At 35.7% G+C, this 24,998-nt stretch overlaps 2 protein-coding genes and 1 pseudogene across 5 annotated transcripts; all 3 read left to right on the plus strand.

Moving 5' to 3' along the window:
• Positions 1–5,785: 5,785 nt before the first annotated feature.
• LOC133700327 (auxin response factor 2-like) lies at positions 5,786–11,298 on the plus strand. The gene is made up of 16 exons (XM_062123823.1): positions 5,786–6,301; positions 6,399–6,511; positions 6,638–6,736; positions 6,812–6,868; positions 6,962–7,117; positions 7,203–7,287; positions 7,816–7,906; positions 8,095–8,259; positions 8,437–8,556; positions 8,692–8,767; positions 8,853–9,021; positions 9,106–9,219; positions 9,316–9,914; positions 10,028–10,218; positions 10,368–10,572; positions 10,870–11,298. The coding sequence occupies exons 1-16, from the start codon at positions 6,220–6,222 to the stop codon at positions 10,888–10,890; spliced, it is 2,343 nt and encodes a 780-aa protein (XP_061979807.1). The 5' UTR covers positions 5,786–6,219; the 3' UTR covers positions 10,891–11,298.
• Positions 11,299–14,858: 3,560 nt separating this feature from the next.
• Positions 14,859–17,228, plus strand: LOC133701985 (pentatricopeptide repeat-containing protein At5g13270, chloroplastic-like; annotated as a pseudogene).
• Positions 17,229–17,908: 680 nt separating this feature from the next.
• LOC133702325 (protein NEOXANTHIN-DEFICIENT 1-like) lies at positions 17,909–24,833 on the plus strand. Of its 4 annotated transcripts, XM_062126649.1 has the most exons (12): positions 17,920–18,178; positions 18,696–18,815; positions 18,932–19,015; positions 19,117–19,180; positions 19,372–19,418; positions 19,939–19,993; positions 22,346–22,384; positions 22,833–23,001; positions 23,759–23,822; positions 23,910–23,966; positions 24,349–24,549; positions 24,666–24,833. In XM_062126649.1, exons 2-12 carry the CDS (start codon positions 18,751–18,753, stop codon positions 24,667–24,669), a joined length of 849 nt encoding a protein of 282 aa, XP_061982633.1. In that variant the 5' UTR covers positions 17,920–18,178; positions 18,696–18,750; the 3' UTR covers positions 24,670–24,833. The 4 variants fall into 4 exon arrangements, with proteins under 4 accessions (XP_061982632.1, XP_061982633.1, XP_061982630.1 ...); XM_062126648.1 differs by having other exon boundaries at positions 17,909–18,178; positions 23,765–23,822; positions 24,349–24,773; XM_062126646.1 differs by having other exon boundaries at positions 17,923–18,178; positions 24,349–24,773.
• The last annotated feature ends 165 nt before the right edge of the window (positions 24,834–24,998 follow it).

Here is a 24,998-nt window from a genome sequence, read left to right on the forward strand (position 1 = left end):
TTGAACCCTATAGTTACTTATATGATAGCCACTAAAGGCTTATATGGTCGTTAACTTCAGAGCCCGTGGATTTAGTCGAGGTACGCGCAAGCTGACCCGGACACCCACGTTAAACTAAAAAAAAAACAAAAATAAATTATAAAACCATTTAATAAATGGTCCAATAATAAAATTTTGGTACTAAGAAAATTGTTTTTTCTGTAGTTTTAGATTCGAGTCATGTGGTTGCTAATATGATGATTATTGGAGGCTTATATAGTCGTTAACTTCAACACCCATGAAATTAGTTGAGATATACACAAGCTGATCCGAACACTCGTATTAATAATAAAAAAAAAATTATGATGTTAAGAGTGTAAATAGAAATATAAATTTTGTCATCTTCTTGCTATCCTCCCTGTAAGCTTGTAACTGAATTCGAGTAAAAATGGGTAGCCCCCAAAAGACACCGCTTGAATTCAAGGGATCATCCCCCCCGCTCATTCTTCAAGTGTCCATAATTAATTTTATTGTCCTTACAATTTAAGACATAAAATTAATAGACCTCCTAAAACTGGTTAGAAAAGAAAATCAAATATAAATCTTATATTTAGAGATTTTTTTCCCTATGAGATTAATTAGAAAAGATAGATGTTGAGATGTTTGATTAAATCCTAATTTAAGTAAGAATAGTTTATCTTTTTATTTTCTTTCTGGATCCTTATTTAGCTTCAAACTAATCTTACTTGGTGTAATTTTTTATCCAAAACTTCTCTAAAATTACTAAACATATTCTTTTGAGAAATAAATATATAGACATTTGATTAAACCACTTAAAAGTTAAGAAAATAAATGTAACTTTGTAAGATTAAACTTCCAAGATGTATTTATGTTGTTTTCTTCATAGGATTTTCTCTTTTTAATCACCTTTATTATTTGAATCCTCTAAAGTATTTTGTTTAACACATTTGCTTCTTTAAAATTCACCTTCATAGAAAAACAACATCTCAGCTAATAACAAATTTCTTAATAGTAGAATTATATATAGTTTATTAATATCAAGAAAAATACATTTTTCTTCTTATCATCAAGTTTTTTCCTTTTTTTGATTTGGAATATAAGCATAGGTAATGCGTCTAAAAATTTCTCTAGTCTCTTACCTCTAAATGTGTGGGACTTCTATTTAAAACATGAATGCTTTAATTTACTGCTCGGGGGCTGCCGATACTAAAAATTCATACACAGCTACAAAAACAAAACTCTTCGCAGCAGCGAAAACAACAGAGGAGGATGCAGATGCAACAACCGTCTCATAGCAGCAGCAGCAGCAGCAGCAGAAGCAACTGCTTTCTTCATGTTTCTCCAGCAACAACCATAGCGCCTGTTCACATAGAAAAAAGTCAGCAATATTAAAATCCTTCACGAAATATATAGCAGCTCGACGTACAGTAGTCCTTCAAGCTCAACAGAAAACAAAAGCAACAGCAACAAAATTCCAGCAGCAGCGTTTAACAGATTCTTCGCACCAGCAGTGACAATAACTTTCAAACAGCTCCAGCAACACCTTAACACAACCTCTAGAAACAGAAGCTCAGCACAGTTCCAGCAGAAGCAGCTCAGAACAACCTTAAACCACAAACTTTTCACTCTAAACAGTAGAAACAGATGTTCGAGCACAGACAACAACAAACTTGCACAGAAAAATAAACATAGCAGTAGCTAGCTACAACAATAAACTTGCGCATAAAAATAAACACAACAATAGCTTCTTAACTTGCATAGAAAAATATAAACGCAACAAATAACTTCCACTCCAAGCTTTAACATCAGCCCCGACAGCCAGTTTTATCCGTGTCTCATCACTGGTGAGCAAAGCACGTTTTCCATAAATTTCACATCGTGGGCTTAACTTAGTTATAAAATCAGCAAGGGGAATTATATCGAGAACTGAACCAAAACTCCTTAGATAGTCAACATCCAGGCCAGTATATTCTCCTTCCATGGTAGTAGCAACTTTAGCTCCATTTCATGAAAAATAAAATAAAAAATAAAAACATGGCTTCCGATAATCATGTTCAACCAGTCATTTCTTAATTTGATGGACATTATAATCATTATAGCATGTTAATGGATAATTTTGGAAGGTCTAATTAAAGAGTACTATTTGCAAATTGATTCTCAATAATAAATAATTGAACTATCATTGGAATCAATAATAATATACATGCAAAAAAACAAAGATAAAAAAGCAACAATTAAAAAATTTCAAGATTATGAATTATCTTTTTTAATTGATTGACCGATCAATCTTAAAAACTATTATGTGAAACAAAAAAAAAACTTCCAAGCATGCCTGGGATTCGATGAAAAAGAAGTATATATCCAGGATTTTTACTTAACATGAAAAAAAGTGGAAAAAGGTAAACCTAGATAGGTGTTTAGTCTACTTTTATTTTCTAATTTTATAAGAAGTTTCATTTCCTTATTTTTTTTTAAGACATAAAGCAGCTTTTGTTTTTAAAAAACAAGAATCCATAAAAGCATGTTTGTGTTGAAATGTTAACAATGACTAATATTTATTGAAAAAGCAAAAGATAAATTGAATATGGGATGGTATATCACCAAAACAAGCAAATTATCAATGATTGGAATCAATCTGTATGTGTTTTAGATGGCTTTTCTATTATACATAGCTGTTACACGCACGGGCGCACGCCTGAATCACGGGAAGATAATGACAGTGTTTGAAACTCCGTCGAATACTGTTTTTTCAGCTTAGCTTTTGAAGCTGGAGGAAGTCCGTACCCAGATCATGGTGACTTTATATGGAATAGTCATTGTCGTCGAGATCAAATAGCACTTAAAAAAAAAACATAACAATGAACATGAGAAAAGGAAACGTAGACAAAATTAATGAGTCAAGCTGAAAATCCAATTGCTGGGTAAGGTTGAAGCTTATTTCTAAACCACCCGCCAACAATAAGTTTAAGCTGCTCTCCATATACACGAAGGACCTTGATGAGCTCGTGTGGGTTATCTCGATCAGCTCTAACGTTGTGGGAAACCCCATCTGAAACCACCAGCAGGGCAAGGACAGAGCCATTTATTTACGTCATAAAAATTATTGTACACCATGCATTTCATGGTCTCCTTGTATGGGGTACTGCCATATCTTTTATGATCATAAAACCCTTCGTGCCCATTGCACCGTGCAAACCACCTTCAATTCTGGGTGTCGTATATTGATTGGCAGTGATGAGTGAAAGAGTTAGCTTAGCTTCGGTAAAATGCAGTGTGAGAGGCTTCAAGTTCACCCAGTAAAAGGTCTTCTTCACAGCAAAATTTACAGTTATTTTCAATTATCATCTGTGGAAAAGACTTGACAAAATTTTGAATGCACTTGCATTGTAAAATGAACTTGATGCTTTTTGGTAAAGAGTAAAAGGACAAAAAAGAACGAAAACAAGAAGAAAGGAAGTGAAGGAGCGAAAATTATTGTCCAAAGGCAGAAAAGTAGTCGATGCTTTCCGTATCACATCTGAGAAAATGAAATGACTCAGGGATGGATCATACTTCAACTGCTACGCGGCAACTATATATCTTTGGACAAGAATATACGAAGTAAATAATTTGAGCATCTTATTCAAAGAATCATATATTCAAGACTGCAGCAAAATAAAGCAGCAGCAAAATCAAGATATAAATTTGGCATATCAAAGCAATATATGACTGACAGGTTAGCTTGATCATCGGTGCTCGACTTTGGCTCGACAAACAAACTCAAACGTTATTTCCTCCTCCTCCTCCCTGATTTTTTCCCCTTTTCTTTTCTTATTAAACGAGATTCCTGGTTGGGTTGATATGACTCAACACTGCTACTACAAGACAAATCAAGTGGACATGCTAAACTTTTGTGCAGAGCTTTTCCCTGGCCAATGCAATGAATTTTTTCTATGCTCTGGCAAGTCGCAAGAACCGATTATCTGGCAAGGAAAAGAAAAGAAAAGAAATATGAAATGCAGACTTTTTTATAGCCTCAACTTTTAACATTACTTTATTTTTATCTGTATCCGGCAATATTGTTCTTGATGGCTATCAAAACTTTCTGATTGTAATTGGTGAGCTGCAAAAATGGAAGAGAAGGAATTTTGTATATTGGGGAAGATGCATGGGATTTGAAAAATAATCTCAAAAAAGGTTAATTGAATCCCTCAACCCTATGAATCATCCAAGAGACTGATCCTCATTTTTCATGCCCATCAAAATAGTTCTCTATGAGTTTATGTCATATTCTTCCGAAAAATAAAAAAAATTAGTGATTTCCACACACCACCCTCAATCCTATTGTTGTTCTGCATGCAAAAAGAAGGGCAAAAAAAGAAAAAAGAAAAAAGAAAAAAAGAGGCTATATATGAGGTGATCTCTATTTGATTAACGAATTCTTTTCATTCCCTATTGTTTGTGATGAACCGGCTCATCCTGCAGCATTGAAATGAGAAGTTGCAAGTGTGAAAGCTTTTTGTGCTCGAGACATGTTTAAAGGCGGAGTGTGATAAATGTTGATTTTCGGAGTAATTTTTATTTAAAAATAATATTTTTTATTTTTTAAAATTTATTTTTATATCAACATATTAAAAAAATTAAAATTTTTTAAATTATTTTTCAAAAACATGGTTAGATCGCAATTCCAAACGGATAGTGGTGGTGTTTGATATTGTAGAATTGTAATTGTTTTACAAAGTATTTTTAACTTAAAAAAATATTAAAAAAATACTTTTTATTTAAAAAATTTATTATTAATATGAGAATATAAAAACAATAAAAAAACATTAAAAATATTAATTTGAAGAAATTTTTTTTTTAAATTTACAAAAATCAAGGTGCAACTGCAGTGTTAATAAATGTATTTTAAAAATGTTTTTGATATAAAAAAATTTTAAATTATTGTTTTTTTATATTTGTTTTTGATAATTTTGATATATTAATATTAAAATAAAAAAAATAAAAAATTTATTGTAAGATATTTTAAAACAAAAAAAACTCTTCCATTCTCCATCACAATGCACTACATGAATAGTGGACCACAAGTAAAAGCTAAAGGCCATTTCTTTGGTTGCTTGCATTTGAAAAAAAAAACAGACGACTGAAAACCTGGAGGTTCATGATGATTATAACGTCTGATCTAATCTCGTCGCATGAATTCTGCTCTTACATTTTTCACGTTTGTGCCATCCCCACCACTGTAATGTCGTCGTCTCCATCTAATTTCCTGAAACGTGTCTTCAGTTTTGCATGTTTTTTTCAGCAGTGGCAGGTGATTCACTGTACACTGACATCTACATTTTTTCCCTTATTTAAATCCGCTTATCTGCATGTTAATAACGAGACAAATTTTCTCTCCCCAAAATCAGAACAACTTTCCGTTTCCAAGGACAAACGTCGTCCGGTGTCAACCAATCAAACATAGACACGCAAAACGTAATAAACAGCGCCGCTAACGTAAGCGGTGATTCCCCCGGTTGTTAATTACATTGCCTGTTAAGCAGAGGACAGTGCTGATTACAGTGATTCGTTAGCTTTTGTGTTTTTTTGTTATAATATGTTTTTTAAAATATTTTTTTTCTGAGAAAATTAAATTTATTCTTAAAAAAATGTTTTTATGGGATGCTGTAAAAATAAAAATATTGTTTTAATATATTTTTAATTAAAAATACTGTACCATAATACACGCAAAGAAGGGTGCGATAACCTGAGGTACCGGTAGCCTAGAAACGGACAATAATTCCACAGGTTTGAAATAATTGCAGAATCTGACTTCACTGAAGGCACAGACGTAGAGAGAGAAATTTCATTTCATTTTTTCGAAAATAAAAGCGCAGTACTATTTGTGAGGCTTACAGAGAAAGAGAGACACAGAAACAGTGTACGAGTGGTAATGGCAGCGACTATTGCTGAGACGGTTGCAGAAGAGAGAGAAAGTGAAGCAGAGAAGCAAAGACAGGACACTATTATTATTATTATTAGATCAGAATTTTACTACTATTTCTTTTCCTTTTCTTCTTGTAAAGCCAAACGGATCGTTAAAGTTCTGGCTCTTGTTGTTGCTTCAAGTGAAGCGGAAGTTCATTTTGATTGCTGCTGCTGTTGCCGCTACACTTTCCGTAGAATCATTCCCTGGAATAATTAATTATTAGTTTCTAGTTCAAAAACAGACGAATACTATTAGTTTTGGTTAAAATAATGATTAACGGAAGTAATTCTGTGGATATTAACCGCAATGGAATTGCGAGCAGGAGCTGGAGTTTTCCGGTGGCTTGTGAAGGTACCTATGATAATTCACAATGATTTCCTTTCCTTTTCTTTTGATTTTTTTAGGTTTTACTGGATTATTGCTGTTGTTGTTGTTTCGGCATGAGTAGGATCAGAAGATGCACTGTACAAGGAGCTATGGCACGCGTGTGCAGGTCCGTTAGTGACAGTCCCTCGCCAAGGAGAGCTTGTTTACTACTTTCCTCAAGGTCATATTGAGCAGGTTCGCTTTCATTTGCTTCCTTCACCTGTCATTTTACACCCATAATTCTCTCTCTCTCTCTCTCTTTCTCTGTGTTTTTTTTTTTTTGCATATTTTGTATGTTATTTTTTGTGGTGTGTATCGTAGGTTGAAGCATCGACGAATCAGGTTGCTGATGATCAGCAAATGCCAGCTTATAATCTCTCTCCGAAAATCCTCTGTCGTGTCGTTAATGTTCAATTGAAGGTAATATAAATGATACTATCTGTAGAATTAGGGTTCACTGAGTTAGGATTTTATGCGCTCGTTTTTTAATTGCAGGCTGAACTGGATACAGATGAAGTGTTTGCTCAAGTCATTTTGCTTCCTGAAACTCAAGTATGATTTGTTCTTGTATTACTTGGATATTTAAAATCTTCTGATGTTAATTGAAAATATCTAAATGCTGTTAAAATTATGCAAACTTGCCAGCAAGATGTGGAGTTGGTGGAGGAGGAGGATTTGCCGCCTCTGCCTGCACGTCCTCGGGTGCATTCCTTCTGTAAGATGCTTACAGCGTCGGATACAAGCACTCATGGTGGATTTTCAGTATTGAAACGGCATGCTGATGAATGCCTACCTCCATTGGTCGGGTTCTTTTTCCTACTCCAATGTCGGATGTTTCGTCTCTTTTGGGTTTATGTTATTAATGGCTTTATTGTTTCTCTAACAGGACATGTCCCTACAACCTCCAGTGCAAGAGTTGGCAGCCAAAGATTTGCATGGAAATGAGTGGCGTTTCCGCCATATATTTCGAGGTAATTGTTATCAGGTTGGAATTGATTTCTTTGAATATGATTTGTGCTTTTACGGATCATCTTGTTACCGGTTTCTCTAGTTAAGCAACCATCGCTGTACATGTTGAAGTTTGCTTGCTCTATCTTCATTTGTGTTGATACTGTCAATTTTAAGGATTGATTATCCCTTCTGTGCATGTTTTCAAAACCTTGGATCAATGATTGGTTATCTAGGACTCTTGGTTCTACCCTCTAACAGTTTGGCTCTGCTCTGCTCCTCTAAAATTAGTCAATTGTTGACTTTCCTTTTTAATAAATGAGTAGATTTTCTCTTGAGAAGTGATTCAAGAAGTCTTTCGCTTTGATCTTCTGTCGAGTTCTAGTTGATTGTCTCATTTTTACAGCTTGTTGATCCTGATTTGTTAGATAAGATATTACCTATTCCTTGGTAATGTACATGCTTATTTACATGCTATAGTTGCCATGTGGAATAGTTCTCATCTGATGTAATTGAGTTGGTAATGCATTATTGTGAATTCCAAATTGCAGGTCAACCACGAAGGCACCTTCTTCAAAGTGGTTGGAGTCTCTTTGTCAGTGCCAAAAAGCTCGTGGCAGGAGATGCTTTTATTTTTCTTAGGTTTGCTATAATCTTCATTTCCAATCTCTTCGAAGCTTGCCAGCCCTAGCTTGCCTCAAGAATTTTCACATTGCAACCCAGGAATAGTTTTGGCACCTTTTTGAAACAATTTTAGTAGGTTTACCTGTCAGAGTTGATTCTATGGCAAATCAATAGAGCATCATTGATTTCTGGGTTATTATTTCCAGGGGTGAAACTGAAGAGCTTCGTGTAGGGGTAAGACGTGCCCTGAGACAGCCAAGCAAAATCCCTTCTTCTGTAATATCTAGTCACAGCATGCATATTGGTATCCTTGCAACTGCATGGCATGCTGTTTCAACAGGATCAATGTTCACCGTCTATTATAAACCAAGGTTTGTGACTTGTTCTTTATTTGCAATTTATTGACATCGGCAAAAGATGTTTCCTTGTATCCCTTTATATAAACTGGTGAGATTGTTACATATTTTAAAATTGAGTAGGGTTCTGGATGATATGCATTTTGCTCGTCCGGTGTCCATGGTTTACATCGTGCATTCGATCTGTTTCAGGACTAGTCCTGCTGAGTTTATTATTCCAGTTGACAAATATATGGAGTCTGTCAAGATCAACTACACTATAGGGATGAGATTCAAAATGAGATTTGAAGCAGACGACGCTCCCGAACAAAGGTATGATTTTGAAACCTTCCCATTTTTAAATGACTTGGACTTGAACTTCCACCTGCAAAAGGAAAGATAAAAAAAAGTCAGTTGTAGAAGGGGGATGGGGAGGCATTAATATGTCTTTTCATCACCTGTGGCCAGGTTCTCTGGCACTGTGATTGGAGTCGAAGAGGCAGATCCAAAGAAGTGGCCTCGCTCAAATTGGAGATGCCTCAAGGTGGTGGCATATCTATAGCTTATTGGAATGTTGATTATTTTTCTTTTGCTTTGTGTTTGCTAAAACGTCCTTACACTTGCTTTAGGTTCATTGGGATGAAACTTCTCCTGTTCACCGTCCAGACAGGGTTTCCCCTTGGAAAGTAGAACCTGCTTTGGCTCCTTCTATGGATCCCGTTTCTGGGTGCCGATTGAAAAGGCACCGTCCAAACACGGTGAGATCATCTGCAGACTCCTCTGCTCTTACCAAGAAAGGTATAACTAGCAATCTACAAGTCTGTACACTTCATTTGTCATTTTCTGGTTATGAATATCTCTGGTTATACTAATGTCAACTAGATAACGGTCCTTCAAGACACATGCGACAACAAGAAATCTTGACCTTGAGAAACACGCCTACTGGGAAGAATTACTCGGACAATAATCACAATCCTCCATGGGTTCTATCTCAAGGTAAGGACCAGAGCACTTTTGATAATAGGAGATTTGAACCAGATGACAGGATTCCTTAATTAATGCATGGTGCAAAACTCATGAACCCAACAACAGGAACTGGAACCCAGCTTAAATCTTATGAATCCAGTCGCCCTTTCTTTGGGCTGTACTCTGATGATGTTGACCAACCCAGTAAGCTTACTTCAGATGAAAAAAGCATGTTCAACTGGCATTCAGCTCCCATGATGTACACAGGCCACCCATTTAACATGTTGGCATCTAGCATGGAAGTTCAGGTGGCAAAAGATAAAGATACACAACAACAGCATGGAAGCCAGTTCTTGCCTTTTCCATATGCGGACAGTTCTCCTCATCCATCGAGATCTAAACCACAGCATCTTCCTTTTCAACAATGTAATGAGAGAACAGCTAAAGATGATAATTACAAACTTTTTGGTGTCTCCCTTTTTGGGAATTCTAAGGCACTGGAACCAGCCACTATTCACAGGCACTCTGAGGATAAACCACAACATCAAATCAATGTTGCATCAGATTATCTACAATTGTTGGGTTCTGATAGATATTTGGAGCAATTAAAGCATCCAAAGCATGCTAGATGTGAGGAACAAGAGAACATTTTTCAAGCCTCTTCTTTATATTCAAAAGATGTCCAGGGCAAGCCTGAGGGTGGTTCAGCAAGAAGATGTGTAAAGGTTGTTACCTATTTTAATGCAGTGATTGAGTAAAACTCCTTTTATTGAGAATATTTTGTTCTTTACTTTGGATAAGAAACTGCAATCTGTATGTCTGGCCTTTATTGGTTTAGGTTCACAAGCAGGGGACTGCTGTAGGGAGGTCTCTGGACCTGGCAAAGTTTAATGGCTACAATGAATTGACAGCAGAACTGGATCAGATTTTTGAATTCAATGGTGAATTAGTTGCTCCTAACAAAGATTGGCTGATTGTTTTTACTGATGATGAGGATGATATGATGCTTGTAGGAGATGATCCCTGGCAGTAAGAACTCAAACCTGGGTCCTATTTTTCTGTTTGAACATGAATTGATCAGCAAATCACTTCTTCACGGTGTTAATCTTATGATCATGCTATGTAGCCTGCCAGACTTTTGCAACTTGAACCAAGTCGCTGTTTTCTGTATGATGTAGGGAATTCTGTAGCATGGTCCGCAGGATCTTTATCTATACTAAAGAGGAGATAAACAGGATGGAGCCACATTCCCTGAATCTTGAAGCCGAGGGAAATTCACGAAGTACAGACCAAATGGTTGATTTGGAAAATCGAATTTCGAAGCATCTTCCAGCTGTGAGTCCCTCGGAGTGCCAAGGCTTGTGCTACATGACTGGCAGCAAGGTTAGAGATGCATCTACTTGGATACCCAAACCATAATTTGAGAAACATCTGAAAATTTGGTGCAGGGAATGGCATGTACATTTTTAATGGCTAATCAACGACCAAGATCTTGTTGAACCACCTTAAACTCAAAAGTATTTCTATTTTCTTTTAGATTTAAACTTCTAATTTCGTTTTGCATTTTGTGGTCAAATGATTTTCCCACACCTTTTCCAACTTCAGCGGCATCCTCTTTTTTTCCTTTTTGGAAAGACCAAGCAGGCTAGGAAATCTTTTTATTCCCTAATGTTTTTTCAGGTAATGAGGCCGGGAAGGTGATACAAGCGAAGTTGTTGCATCATGGCCAAGATGTCAGTTTTGAGGCAGTTGCGATGCCTCTCTTCTAGGCTTTTCATCTTATGCAGCATGGTCTGTTTGGTAGATAGATAACGCTGCCTATGTAATGTTCATTTTTTTATTGTCACTTTTGGGGGAGGTGTGGAAAAACAGCACCAGCTGTTTCTGTCCACTTAGAATGCTTGGATATGTATGTATACTAGGGGCAGACCAGGGCACGCTGTCCACCCTTTCCTCTGTTATATATGCCCGGAAAAAGAATTGCTAGATACAAGCTCTCGTCTGTCTGTACCCGTCAGTTTTTGGATGGTGGTGGCGGCAATGCCCTATCACTGTCTTTTTTTTTGTTAAAAAATATTTTTCCTATACCAGTTTGTATTATTTCACTAATTATCGTTGCCCTTCTCTTACCTCTTACTGGCCACCTTCCGTGCTTCAAGCAACAACCAACAATGGCTGGGCTTTTTTCTTTCCTTCCTGCTTCTGTTGTATTTGTGTAATTCAGTGGCACAAAAAGATTAGGCAAGCCACAAATCTAAGCTCGGTGTTGTTTAACCAGTGTTCAAATTGATCTCCACGATAAAAAAAAAAAAAACAAAGTGCATGAGTGGAGATCGCTGTTGATGGTTTGATGGCCTTGCTTGCTTCAGTCATTGAAAAAGAAAAGAGACAAATTGCTTGTAGATTAGAACGAGCAAAGTTGTAGAGGTGATTATTAAGTCGGTAACCTGCCAGAACTTACAGGGAATAAATTTGATATAGCCAGAGCATAGTTTTATCTGATAGGCGGCAGCACTTCTCCCTGAAAGAGGAGGTTCGTTTTTATCTTTAAATCGTTTCACAGACAAGGAAGGACACAGGAGAAATTGTAATAAAGAGAATAGAGGTGTAAAACAATTAATCAGGGCTAGGAATTTTTCCATTTCAGATAAATTCGGGGAACATGATCGAATAGAAGCATTCCCGAGAGGAGCAGGATTCAATGGCCATGCTCAGTTGCAACATCCAAATAAAGGCATTTTAACATAATCAAAACAGCCAAGAAGACACTATAATTCTTATAGCAACTAACTAAATTAAGTGGTCATCGACTATCTACTTGCAACGGTGAAGGAGAGCCATTCCCAAACCTGCAGACTGTGTTAACTCGAGTAGATCACCGCTCTCAAAAAAGGATTGATGAAGGGCCTTCGCACATTTTTCAGCTTCACTGTCATTTACTATCAAAGAGATGTTCACCTGATACAAAGAAAAAATTTGTTAAAACCAAGACATCGATGCATACATGCTGGACAAATTGTTCATTTGAAAGACCTTGGATACTCCTTGTGAGATCATCTGCACATTGACTCCATTCGTTCGAAGACCATGGAGAGCCTGCCATAGAAGAAGCTAATAATGTGAAGCGTCCAGGGAAAAAAGAAGATTTATCATGTGAAATGATTCGAATCATATAATCCAAGTGACTCTGTAGCGGAAAGGGTTCTAGAATTTCAAATCAACTAACAATTAATTTATGATGTTTAACAACTTGGATTTACTTACTCATGGAGAAGACAATCATAGAAATTTACAATTAGAAAGTATGAGATTATAAAAATTTCCATAAAATTACTTTTATTCAAAAATAACCCAAAACTCATTTTTCTATCCCCTCTTTAGCGAAGTGTAGAAAATGTGAGCGCTCACAAATAAACTTTAATATTAAATATAAAAACTTTAGGCTTTTAAATATTAACTAATCACATAAGTTTTTATATATAAAAAAAAATATGTAAGTATTTATTTTCTCACTTGGATCTATAATTTAAGACAACCCCAATAAATCTTTACCTTGAATTAAATTGAGCCTATTTAGTATTTACAAAACTTGAACTCTTTTTTAATTGCCTTCACTAAACATCTTTCAAGTATTACACAAATCAAGTACAAGCAATATTTGAACTTGATTACATAGAAAACTTGTGTCAATATATCTGTAAAGTTCTCAAATGTACCAATCTTCTTCACTAATACAATATCATATGACATGATATCTATATAGTGATACATGATATCAATATGTTTTGTTCTTTTATGATATATTCGATTCTTGACAAGATGAATAACAATCTAGCTATCACACTATATAATAGTCAACTGATGTGACAAATCAAAATTACAAACTAAACCTCTAAGCCATAAAGCTTATTTCATTACCTATGTCAATGATATATGCTTAGCCTATATTGTAAACAAGGCAACAATGGATTGCAAGATTGCTTTCCAGCTAATGACATACCTTGAAAGAGTGAAACATCATCTGTCAATAACCTTCTCTTATACAAATCACTAGCATAATATGAATTTACAATGCCCTTAACACTATTTCTAATGGCATAAAGTTTCTTTCATCGCATCTGTTAATACCATATACCCAACCTCTATTGTAGACAAGGAAACAATGGATTGAAAACTTGCTTTTCAACTGATGGCACACCCTAAAAGAGTGAGACATAACCTGTAAATGACTTCCTCTTATCCAAATCATCAACATAATATGAATTTACAAAGCTTTCAACACCATTTCTAGTGTTACTACTCTTTTCATATACCAAATCAACATTTATAGCGCCTCTAAAATAATAGAGTATCCATTTAATGGCTTGCTAGTGAACTTTATAAAGATTTTCTATAAACTTGTCGAAACAACTAACAACGTGTCAAAATATCTGAATGAGTGCACATCATAGCATACATAGTAATCTTGATTACGTTAGCATATGGAAGACTAGGCATGTGCTCCTTCTCCTTTTTATTTTTTTGTGATAAAGCTAAAGATAACCTGAAATAGGCTGCAAGTCGGGTACTCACTGACTTGCAGTCTTGCATACCAAAATACTCAAGTATCTTCTCAAGATACTTCTTTTGTGACAAGTATAACTTTTCAATGCTTTGTTAAATGTGTATATCTATAACTAAAATCTTCTTTGTTGTGCTCAAATCCTTTATCTCAAACTCACTACTCAATCAATCCTTCAAATCGTTGATCTCAAACATGTTTTTGAAAGTAATTAACATGTCATTAATATACAACAAATACACAAATGAACCATTTAAGAGCTTTTTCAAATACATACATCTATCAAAGTCACTCTTAAAGTAATCATGTTCAAGTATAAAATATCAAACTTTTTATAACATTGTCTCCTACTTCAAGCTATCAAATGAATTCTTTAATAAGCACGCATAGTTTTACTTATATTGAGCTATGAAACCTGTGAAGTCATTTGATGTAATGAAACCAATATCAAACGCATTGTAAAAAAATATATACAAAACTATATTTTTCTTTCAACGAGTGTCTAGAAATACAAATAGGTTTGTTGTTTTGCCTAAAAATTTATATATATATATATATATATATATATGATTTTTAATACACGGGCATAAATAAATGTTATTTTTACTTTTTGAAGGATCAAACATTTTTTTGCTAGAAAAAAAGGACTAAATTGGTAGTCAATCAATCAAGAGGAGAGCTAGGTTTTTATATGTTAAACTTATTAAGAAAAAATATGTCTTCTTCCTCTTCTTTTTTTGAACTAACAAGAGAAAATCTCAATAAAAGTAAAAATCTTCTGAAACAAAAGAATCGATTTTTCATTTTTTAGGGGTTAAATAAAATTTTTGGAAAAAAATGGACGAAATATGCTATAATCAAGAACAGGGAGGGGCAGAAATTTGTAACCTTGGGGCTAGGGCACCCAAGCCTAGCCCTCTTGATTCATGCCAGAGCAGAATGATTTTCAAAAGTTGTTATAGTGGATACAGATTGTGATTGCATATTCCTTTTTTAAAAAAACTTTATATTTCTATTTCTAGTTCAAAAAAAAAAACAATAAAAAATAGAAACTGGTATGAAATTAAACGGCCATTAAGAAAAAAAAAGAAAAAAGAAAAATCCCCGTATGAGCAACTTGCCGTTCATCGCATTGTTATTACACAAGCTACGGCTGTTTTGTCTTTCTTTCGTCAACACTTCTTCTTCAGCTCCCGTATAGCGATAACAACTTATTTTAACAAGAGTTCTTCACATATTTTTATTGTCCAAAAAATCAAAGTTTCTGAACATTCCTGTATTCAATGATTGTCCACTAATGTTTCGCAGCGCCATTTCTCAATCCTTAGCCACTAATCATAGCTCATGACAAGATTCCACTAAAAATAAAAGCTGCAGCAAAATTTACTCAAATGCCTTCATGTCTCTAAAATCAATTCCTCCTTCACTTAAAACCCATGAAAATAATAACAAAGCCCAAATTGAGAGTGTCCACTTGATTTCTCTATCTAAAGAGGGAAAGCTCAAGGAAGCTCGTGAATTTCTCAAACAAATGGAGGAGGCTGGTATTTCTGTCAGCCCTCGTTCTTATCGATGCTTGTTGGAAGCGTGTGGAAAGTTTAAATCTTTATTGGATGGGAGATTGATTCCTGAAGTAATACAAGGAACAGTGAAAGTCCCATTTGGGTTAGCCGAGAATCCAGTGCTGTCAATGTTTCTGAGTGTGGAAGCTTAGTTGACGCACAAAACGTGTTTGATGAAATGAGTGAAAGGAATCTGGTTTCTTGGAATGCCATTATATCAGCTTATGCTGAAAACGATGTTTTTGATAAAGCTAAAGCTAACCGAACGGGTCCACTTATAATGGGCTTTTACGGTCTTTGCTAAATCCTTTCAATTTGGAGATTGGTAAATAGATGATACATTCTCATGCTGTAAGAAGTAGGTTATGCAGTGATGCGCACGTGAAATGTGGTTGGTCAGAGGGAGCTGAGCTTGTTTTCAACAAAATGAGTGAAAAGAATGCATTAACTTGGACTGGGTTAATGGTGGGGTACACTCAAGCTGAGAGGCAAATGGATGCTTTGGCTTTGTTTGCTAAGATGGTCAATCAAGGTGTTGAATTGGAGGAGTATGTGTTCTCGATTATTCTAAAAGCGTGTGCTGGCCTAGGGAGTTGAGTTTTTGGGAGGCAAATTCATGGTCATATTCTTAAACTTGGGTTGGAATCTTGAGAGTTGGAAATGTTTGTTGGGTGGGTGCTGAACCAATAGGAATCTTGAGATTGGGGAACTTGCAGCTGAAAACCTCTTTCAACTGTAACTAGAGGATACTTCAGGTTATATATTCTTGTGTTTAACCTGTATGCTTCATTTAGGAAATGGAAAGAAGCAGCTGGTGTTAGGAAGATGATGACACAAAGAAGTTTGAGGAAGGAGGTTAGCTGCAGCTGGATTCCTGTCAAGGGTAAAGTGCACCAGTTTATAGTGGGCGATAAGCACCACCCTCAGACGGAAGATACCTATTCAAAATTGGAAGCTGGAAGCATTGAATGATTCTGTTATAAAAGATGAAACTGACTTTTTGAGAGGTGTAACAGATGGTTTGCCTGGGAGGAAAGAACAGCCTCTAGTCCATAGTGAGAGATTTGCAATAGCATTTGGTCTCATATCTACACCAAGAAATGCTCCTGTTTTTTTTTTTTTTACAAGAACCTCAGGGCTTGCAAGGACTGCCATGATTTTGGCAAACAAGTGCCGTTGATCACACGACGTGAAATCATCGTTAGAGATTCTTTCAGTTTCCATCACTTCAAGTTAGGGGACTGTTACTACTGGTGATCCTGCACAACGTTGCATCACAACAGATTCATTCGTCTCATAAATCAATCTTGACTGGTAACAGTTCCTAAATATGGTGCCCTTGGAACAATATGGATTATAGATACTGAATATCTGAGAGTATAATGCATGGAGAGTAGGAAAGTGGAACAGAGTTGTGTGCTCTCCACTGTTGACACGAGTGCACGCATGACTTGCTTGACAAGATCTGTTACCACATGGGTTTTGATATTGCAGCCCCGTCATTCCTCGCAAGTGCATTATGAACCAATCATGGTATGAGAATAGTTTATACAAGGTCATCTGTGACAGATTGGTGCCCTTGCAAATGATGATACGAAATTACCTATACTATGCTATTATATTTTGGTGGGGCTATAAAGTACGAATGTACAGTGTAAAGGTGAGGCTTTGTGAGCTGCCACGTTTGAGGGTATCAAATACAAGCAAGCTGCAAATCTTAGGGATTTTCTGTGCATGACTGCGATAGATTGGATTATATTAATGTGTGATTATGCTTTTTTGGGGGTCCATGGCACCGTGTGATGCTGCTGTTCATAGGAAACTTCCGCATGGTTGCTTTGGCAACTTGATTGGTTATTTTTTCAATATTGGATAAAACGCGATAAGTGGTACAATTATTTATTCTTTCTACTAAATTATTTATACTTTTAGAACATATTTAAGTTAAGATTAATATATTTTTGAATATTTTTCGATAATGAAACTTTAGATAAAGAGTTCTCAATTACATAATCAAAAGGGCTTTATCTTATGTATTTATTTATTAAAAAAAAAAACATATTTTTAACCACTTTAATATCATCACATGTATAGCAGGTAGGTTTTTTCCTCCTCTTTTTATGGTTGGATGATACAATAGGAATTCACCTGAGAAAAATTAACCTACTTTTGCAACACAGGAAGGCTATTTTTTGTTTTTTTGCAATCGAGTCCCATGTAGCTCATTCACTTCGGAAACGATCCATTCACCAAAATTCACATGTCAATAAAATTAATAGACTGTTGCTGAGATTATGCTGCATCATAGGAGTGTTTCGTTGAGTGAAACATGATAGATTATTCATTTAGTCGAGATATTCTGTCAGCACAATACACGCACGTCCAATATCTTCGGTACAATTAATCTCAATTCGTGAAGATATTCAGAGTTGCAAGATGTTTTGTAGTTAGATGTTTAAGCAGCCTTTTTATGCATAAAAGACATGAACCCACATGGCTGCGTGGCGTCATTATTATACCGTGAAAGCAATCGAAGAAACAGTTATTGGATGAAGAAAAGAAGAAGAAGAATACACCATAAATTTAACGAAAGAAACAAACAAAAGAAAGTAGTGGTCGAGTTAAAACACAGACAGATGATGGCATGGTATTGTTAAATTCAGTTGGCGCCTTAAAGCTCATTATTAATGAATGGATAAAATCCTATCCACCTCTGCTCCTACTGCTGATTGCTTACCCCATACCCTGTCCTTCTCACACTCTCGCACGCTATTTGCACTGAAATCCTAGCTAGCTGCCTGTAAGCACTAAGCTAGACTCTCTGTTTCTCTTCTCCACTCTTGACACTTCATCAAGTACAGGGAAGGTGGGTTTTACTTACTCTGCGTCTCTTCATTTTTTTCTTCCCTTTATTTATTTAGTATGCTTATTTGTTTTGGGTGATTTCAGTTTTCTTTTTTAGCATGTATGCATGTTCTTTTACTGAATTGCTAATGTTGAAACATCAGGTATCTCTCAAATTCGAATAGTTCCGTGAATTTTCATGTAATATGGAGGTTGATAAAAAATGAACATAAAAAAACAAATGCCATTTAAAGGTGGTGGAAAGATTTAGCTGCTTTAGTATGCTCACTGAGACCTGTTTTGTCCAAAAAGCAAAGTAGACTAAGGAAACAAGTGTGTTTTCTGCTTAACATTTCGACAGTTTGCATTTCTGTGTCTTCCATGTATCTAATGACTTGTCTTCAATCATTGTATGCTATGATACTCAGGGAAATGTAGTCCTATTCCAATTCAGATTTTTTACGGTTTTTAGAATTTCATTTCAATAAAATTAAACAATACAACTTCGTTAAATTTCATTAGCCGTATTTTTCATGCAGTTCAATTAGACTATTGGCATCTCCAAATCTTGGCTGTTTTGAGCCTAACTGAATCATGGAAGTTGCAGAAACAAAATGTTCCTCAGGCTATGGCAAGCCTCCTTGGATATTTAAAGGCAGGCACGTATCCAGCAAGTCTTAACTTTTTTTTTTTTTGGTATATTTCTGTGACTGGTATGATTTACATCATTCCCATTTATAAATATTGTTTAATGAAGGTCTGATTCCCATTTCAGTGCCTTATACCAGCTTCATCTTGTTAAATCCGAAACTGCTCGAGCATTCATTCCGAAAGAGTTCAGATTAGTTGAAGCATTTGGGTAATGTTTGTTTGTTGTAAATGTTGTTTGAACTTTAAAGGGAAAGTGTTGGGTTGCAAGATTTCCAATTTTCACTGTTAATTCACATTTCTGCACTGCAGATACACTCTTGGAGGTTTTTTTCTTGCTAGCTATGAAGACAGTCCAGCTGGGGTTTTTGATGAGGTTCTATGATCTTCACAACTGTTTGCTTAAGAAACTTATTGATTCGGTTTTATGGTCATACATTTCTTCTAGGGCATGACTCAATGAGCTAGAAGGGAAAAGTTGTAGGCACTTGGTTGATTCATTGAGCACCGGCAGAAATGAAAGAAAGTTTTGATTTTCTTTTCTTTTGGTTTCCCCCCTTTCTGCAGCTTGTGGTGATTGCAGGAACAGTGTGGAACCCCCCAACATCTTGTGCGTAAGTTCAGCATCCCATCCCTTCTTGTTCTTAATAATATACTGTAAGTGATTGTGGACAAGGAATCTTTTTGTGCTTGTAAAAAAGTAGCAAGGCCCAGAGCAGATGAATCTTGATTTTGGTTTTTCCATCTCAGTTCCATAAAGGCAATCATAACAACCTTTTGAGCTATATTGGGCCGGTCAACTTTGAAACATGCATGTCCCCTGCAGTGTCTTAACAATATTATTATTAGAGGAATCAACTAAAGGCATCATAATTTTTGTATATTTTTTCGTCAAGTGGCCTGAGCAACTGGTCAAGTTGCTGTACTCTGTTCAGATAGCATCCCAAAGACATGTTTTTCAAGCTGAACCGAAGCACCTGGTTTTCGATACAGTGGGTCTAAAGACGATTCAAGATATTAGCAGTTTGCTTTTTCACATTTCTAAGATTGTTTCAAGTCTTTGACATCATATATTAGAAGCTATCAACGCAATTTAAACTATTTTAGAAGCCCTTTTTTTTCTTGTCTCGACAGATGGGCAGCCAGGGTGCTTGTAAACAGTGGTGATGCTTGTGATCATGGACGAAAGGTGGGAGGTCAACAAATTTCTTGTGGAATTATGAATTTTAATATTTTAATATAAATGAATTCCGTTAACTTATGGCCTTACTGTTTGAATAGATTGAAGATGCTGGTCTCTATTTGCTAGGGTGAGATGATATGTAATTTGAAAGAAATTGCATTAAGAGCATTGACACATCTTTAAGGCCAAAAGGAACCAAAAATAATTAAATGCAAGATAGACATTTGGATGCAAATTGCTCTTTCTTTTAGTAAAAATACAGTTCAAATTGAATGATGAGATTCTTGTCAATGCATTAAGAGCATTGACACATCTTTGAGGCCAAAAGGAACCAAAAATAATTAAATGCAAGATAGACATTTGGATGCAAATTGCTCTTTCTTTTAGTAAAAATACAGTTCAAATTGAACGATGAGATTCTTGTCAATGCATTAAGAGCATTGACACATCTTTGAGGCCAAAAGGAACCAAAAATAATTAAATGCAAGATAGACATTTGGATGCAAATTGCTCTTTCTTTTAGTAAAAATACAGTTCAAATTGAATGATGAGATTCTTGTTGAAATTAAAGGGAAAAAAAACAAGTGTCCTAATTAAGGAAGGAAAACTTTTGAATTATGACAAATGTAGATGCGTGTGACACAACAAAGGTTGCAAAAGTCATTGCTAGGTATGGAGAAAATGCCTACAAAGATGATGGATGACCAAAGGATAGATATGGACGAAAGAGCTTAGCCATCTATCCATATTTGTTTATCTGATGCTTGGTGAAAAGATTGCTGCTAGTTTATGGCTTAAGTTGGAGTCTTTATGCATGATGAAATCCCTTACAAATAATCTGTATTTGAAACACTGTTTGTTTATGTTATGAATGGAAGAAGGTGCATCAATTAAGACTCATCTTGATGAATTTAATTCAATTGTTGTGGATTTGAGGTCAATTGATGTTACGGTTGAAAGGGAAGATGAAGTCCTTGTATTGTTGTGTTCCCTGCCAGATTCAAACAAGTATCTTAGAGACGCTTTTTTTATTTGGTTGAGATATCTTTTCAGTCGAGGAAGTAAAAGTAGCTTTGTCGTTCAAAGAAAAAACTGACAAGCATACTAATGGTGGTGGTGACAATGAAGGTGGTGCTCTTGTAGCACATTCTGATCATAGTAGAGATACATCTCGAAGGAACAATTTTAATAGAGGAAACTTAGATTGAGGTCAAGATCAATAATAGATCGTAGGAATTCCTTTATTGTCATGAATATATTCAGTATCACGGTGAGAAGATGAAAGCTGACCTATGAGAATTGAAGCTAGGTCACAAGAAGTAAGAGATGCTGCGATTGCCATGAAAGATGAGAGCAATGATCAATGATGATGTTCTCATGGTTCATAAAGGTGCGGAAGTTTTTAAAAATTCATGAATTTTAGATTCTGCATGCATCGTTCATATTTGTTCGAAGAAAGAATGGTTTGATATCTATAATTAAAGAATATGATGGAGATTTTGTAGCACTAGTAGATGGTAATGAAAGTGAAGTTACTGGGATTGGCAGTGTTAAAATTAAGATGCATGATGGTACAATGAAGATGCTTGCACGTACCAAAACTTAAAAGAGTTAAATTCCAATTAAACAACTTGATTCTCGTGGTTATAGGTGCTTGTGTTCAATTGCATCCAAGAAGAGAGTTAGTTTTGCTTTGATGGTTAATGGTACTAGAGAAGATTTTCACGTGAAGAAACTTGCAAGATACAAGCGAAGGTGTAGATTTGTTAAAATATGGCTTAAACTGAACAATGGAATCTTTGTAGAAAGAGGAAATAAACAATTGTTCTAATTTGGAAAGTACAACTTTTTCTAGTTATTATTGATTTTGTAGCAACCTCTCTCTCTCTCTCTCTCTCTCTCTCTCTGTGCGTGTGTGTGTGTGTGTGTGTGCATGCTGAAAATGAGGAAGTCACGAGATTATTTATGTAGTCCTAGCGGTGTTGTTTTTGTGTAGGCTGTGAAGAAATCAATAAGAATGGCATATTTTTTGTGAGAATTTTCTTGGGTGTAACCGAGTTTTGTATAGTGAGATATTTGTGTGTGCTGGATTAGTGGATATAATCTCCAATATTTGCTAGCAAAGTTGTTATTGTTTGATTTGCATGGTTTTTGAAAAAAAAAGTCTTTAGTTTTTGTGAGCAAGTAGAAGATAAAACTCGGCTGCTTGCATATTCCCTAAAGCTATAACTGACGCAGCCCTGGTGAGTTGATGTTGGGACATTATGCACGATCATGGTGCTTCTTTGCCACTTAGCTGCTGGCAATTGAAAGAAAGTTTTGTCATATCTCTAATCTTTCTTTCACGTTCTCTTGCAGGAGGTAGGGCTTCCCAGTCAAGTTGCCAAATTTTCCAAGGTGATTCTTGTTCTGTGTACATATTTTCTGCAGTTATACTTTCATTTTCAATGTAAAAGAATAAAGAAAATTAGAAGGAAAAAAAATTGCTCCTTGCTCTAGTGAATTTTATTTAATTTTAAAAAATCCTTCTTAGTATGCAGAAAATTTCATAATTTTGTACAGTTGATAGCTCTGTGCTAATCATCCGGTGTGTGTGCTAGTTGATGACAGTGAATTATACTTGAAATAATGCCTCGTTAGATCATATTGATTAGGATGGTGCTATCCCCCAATGTAGGAAAGCATTCAGTTGTGCCATACATTATCTTCTACGATGGATCATGGTTATACCTTCACTTTAATCAAAGTAATGCAAGAACCACTGCAAATTCCATGAGAAGTTTACATCAATGTTTCAGCAAATGCGAAACTTGTTTTATGTTTATAATTTGCTCTTTTGAAACAGAAAATCACAGCAATTCCAAGGCAAAGAAAGAGCAAATTTAGTGGCTTTCTTGACAAGATTGGTTTGGGCACGGCAAGTTTTAGTTCAAAGAGCTGCATGGATGTTCTAGTAACTGAAACTAATGGTCGTTCCACAACTGATATCTGCAACATCAACCTTACGGCTGTTGGTGAGTATGCTACAGTAATAATTATTTCTAGCTACAGCCAAAATTATAATTGGCTGTTGTTAGTACAAGTAGGTATTTTTCCATAAACAACCCTTTTTGCTCGAAGTTCCTGTCAATGCCATAAGTTTCTAAAACCTTCTCAATTTTTCTTGTCAAGTTGGAGGCACTTGCTCGATCTTTGCTGTAGCGTGAAGAATTGTTTATCTTTCAGTTGTGTTCACGTGGATGTATCACACAAGTGACTGTTTCTGACCTACGTAGATTGAATCTGGTGCCTGTTGTAAGCTTGGAGGCTTCTTCTAAGTGATGTAATCTTGGCATAGGCTGGTTTTCTCTGTTCAGTCGTTTTGCTAACTTGTTAGTTTGACCCTATCCATTAAGAGGATAGCTTCTGCTCACATTAAGAGGTTCAGGAAAATGGCCCTGGCTTATAAAAGCATCAATGTAGACAATGACACAACTAGGATATTAACCACTTCTTGTCAGGCAACCTTGTTCTCATCACAAGGTTTTGAGTTCCTCCTAGGAAAGCTCATAAATAACATCATTTCTCTCTGGTTGGCTGTGGAGTTCTATGTATAAGAGCTTGTATGTCCTCTTGGAAGCTTACTTGCTCCCAGAGCTTGACCCAATACGAAAGGGGATTCACTGTCCTCGCATAACTGATATCCCCGTTCTTTGGTTTTCTTATATTTTAGTTTTTACTATGATTTTTGTGATTGATTATTTCTTGTCTTGATGGACTTGTTGATGGTAGTTCCAGGGATGAAATTCGACAAATGGAAGGGGCCAGCAATAAAAATGTCGCTACCAAGTTTCAGGTAAATATTCATCTGAATTGGCGTTTAAAAATCTCCATACGCTATGAGCATGTCATCTGATAGCCTCTATATGCTGTGAAATTGCAGTGGACGTACAGAGTATAACCCAAGCCTTTTGAAATATTCTTGCAATATTGAATGCAGGTATACCTTTATACTCTTGCACTTGTTAAACTTATATATTGGATATGCTTTGGAGAGAGAACAGAATTTGGCTGAGTAGGTCCTCGTCTAGTAACAACAAAAGCATACTTGTAATCGAACACAACTGGATTCCAGTTGCTCTGATCATCCTAAAAAGTAATCACTCATGGTTGCTTTAAAAGAATGGAGAACTCCAGAGCATCTTGTTCCATACATTGATTGGCCTATGTTGAATACGAGATTTTCTCACACAGCTCCTTTGAGTATAAAAAAAACGATCACTTCACCTGTAGAAAAAGTTCACAGCAAAAAATCTGTGAAGATGACACCAGTGGTTTTGATTTTGAATGGACACATTTTGATTGCACTATTTTTCTGATAGAGTACGAGCAGTGCGGGCAGCAAAAGTATCAAGGCCATCTCTAACATCAAAGCAAGACGCTGAAGAGTCATTGAGTGAGCATGAGAGGCAGAACTTGACCATATCTGTGATGTTGTCAAAGCCAATACTAGCTTTAGAGTTCAGTTGCTTAAAAATGCAGGTTGAAGCCCCTGTTGTAGTTTCCCAGCATCCTACAATCAGGTTTGCAACTACAGTCACGGATTAAGGGCACTATTATTGTTCGAAAAAATCGTTGATATTTGTAATCAATGCCAAATTTGTATTGGTTTTTACTCTTTTTTTGTTGTTGTTGGTAGATGATCAGTAGTGGAAGTGGCAAATAGTCATTACTGTAAACAATGGAAGTCTGGCAGAGCTAGGATGTTTACTTATGAGGCCAAATCCATGATTGCTTTTCCGAAGAACTATCTTAGTGTGATGGTATAATAAAAAAGAAGATCACAAGTAGATTGGAATTCTCATTAGTGAAGGATGCACAATGCAAACTAAATGAGGATGCTTTTGCCATATTCTCTTCTTGATAGACTATATCTTTACTAGGAGAGTTATTTGCCCTATTTAAGAAATCAAGCTATGAGTTAATGAGAAAAGAAAATAAAGAAATAAAAGGAAGAGCAAAGAAAAGGTAA

This window comes from Populus nigra, chromosome 8, assembly GCF_951802175.1.
Source record: "Populus nigra chromosome 8, ddPopNigr1.1, whole genome shotgun sequence".
Lineage (NCBI taxonomy): Eukaryota > Viridiplantae > Streptophyta > Magnoliopsida > Malpighiales > Salicaceae > Populus > Populus nigra.

What these genes read in the sequence shown, in the direction of transcription:
- LOC133700327 (XM_062123823.1), top strand. Translation starts at nt 6,220, where the DNA reads ATGATTAACGGAAGTAATTCTGTGGATATTAACCGCAATGGAATTGCG. An exon ending in GACGACGCTCCCGAACAAAG is followed by an intron (nt 8,557 to 8,691) that starts GTATGATTTTGA and finishes ACCTGTGGCCAG; the next exon opens with GTTCTCTGGCACTGTGATTG. An exon ending in CAGCAAGAAGATGTGTAAAG is followed by an intron (nt 9,915 to 10,027) that starts GTTGTTACCTAT and finishes TTATTGGTTTAG; the next exon opens with GTTCACAAGCAGGGGACTGC.
- LOC133702325 (XM_062126646.1), top strand. Translation starts at nt 18,751, where the DNA reads ATGGAAGTTGCAGAAACAAAATGTTCCTCAGGCTATGGCAAGCCTCCT. An exon ending in CATCAACCTTACGGCTGTTG is followed by an intron (nt 23,002 to 23,758) that starts GTGAGTATGCTA and finishes TGTTGATGGTAG; the next exon opens with TTCCAGGGATGAAATTCGAC. An exon ending in TCTTGCAATATTGAATGCAG is followed by an intron (nt 23,967 to 24,348) that starts GTATACCTTTAT and finishes TTTTTCTGATAG; the next exon opens with AGTACGAGCAGTGCGGGCAG.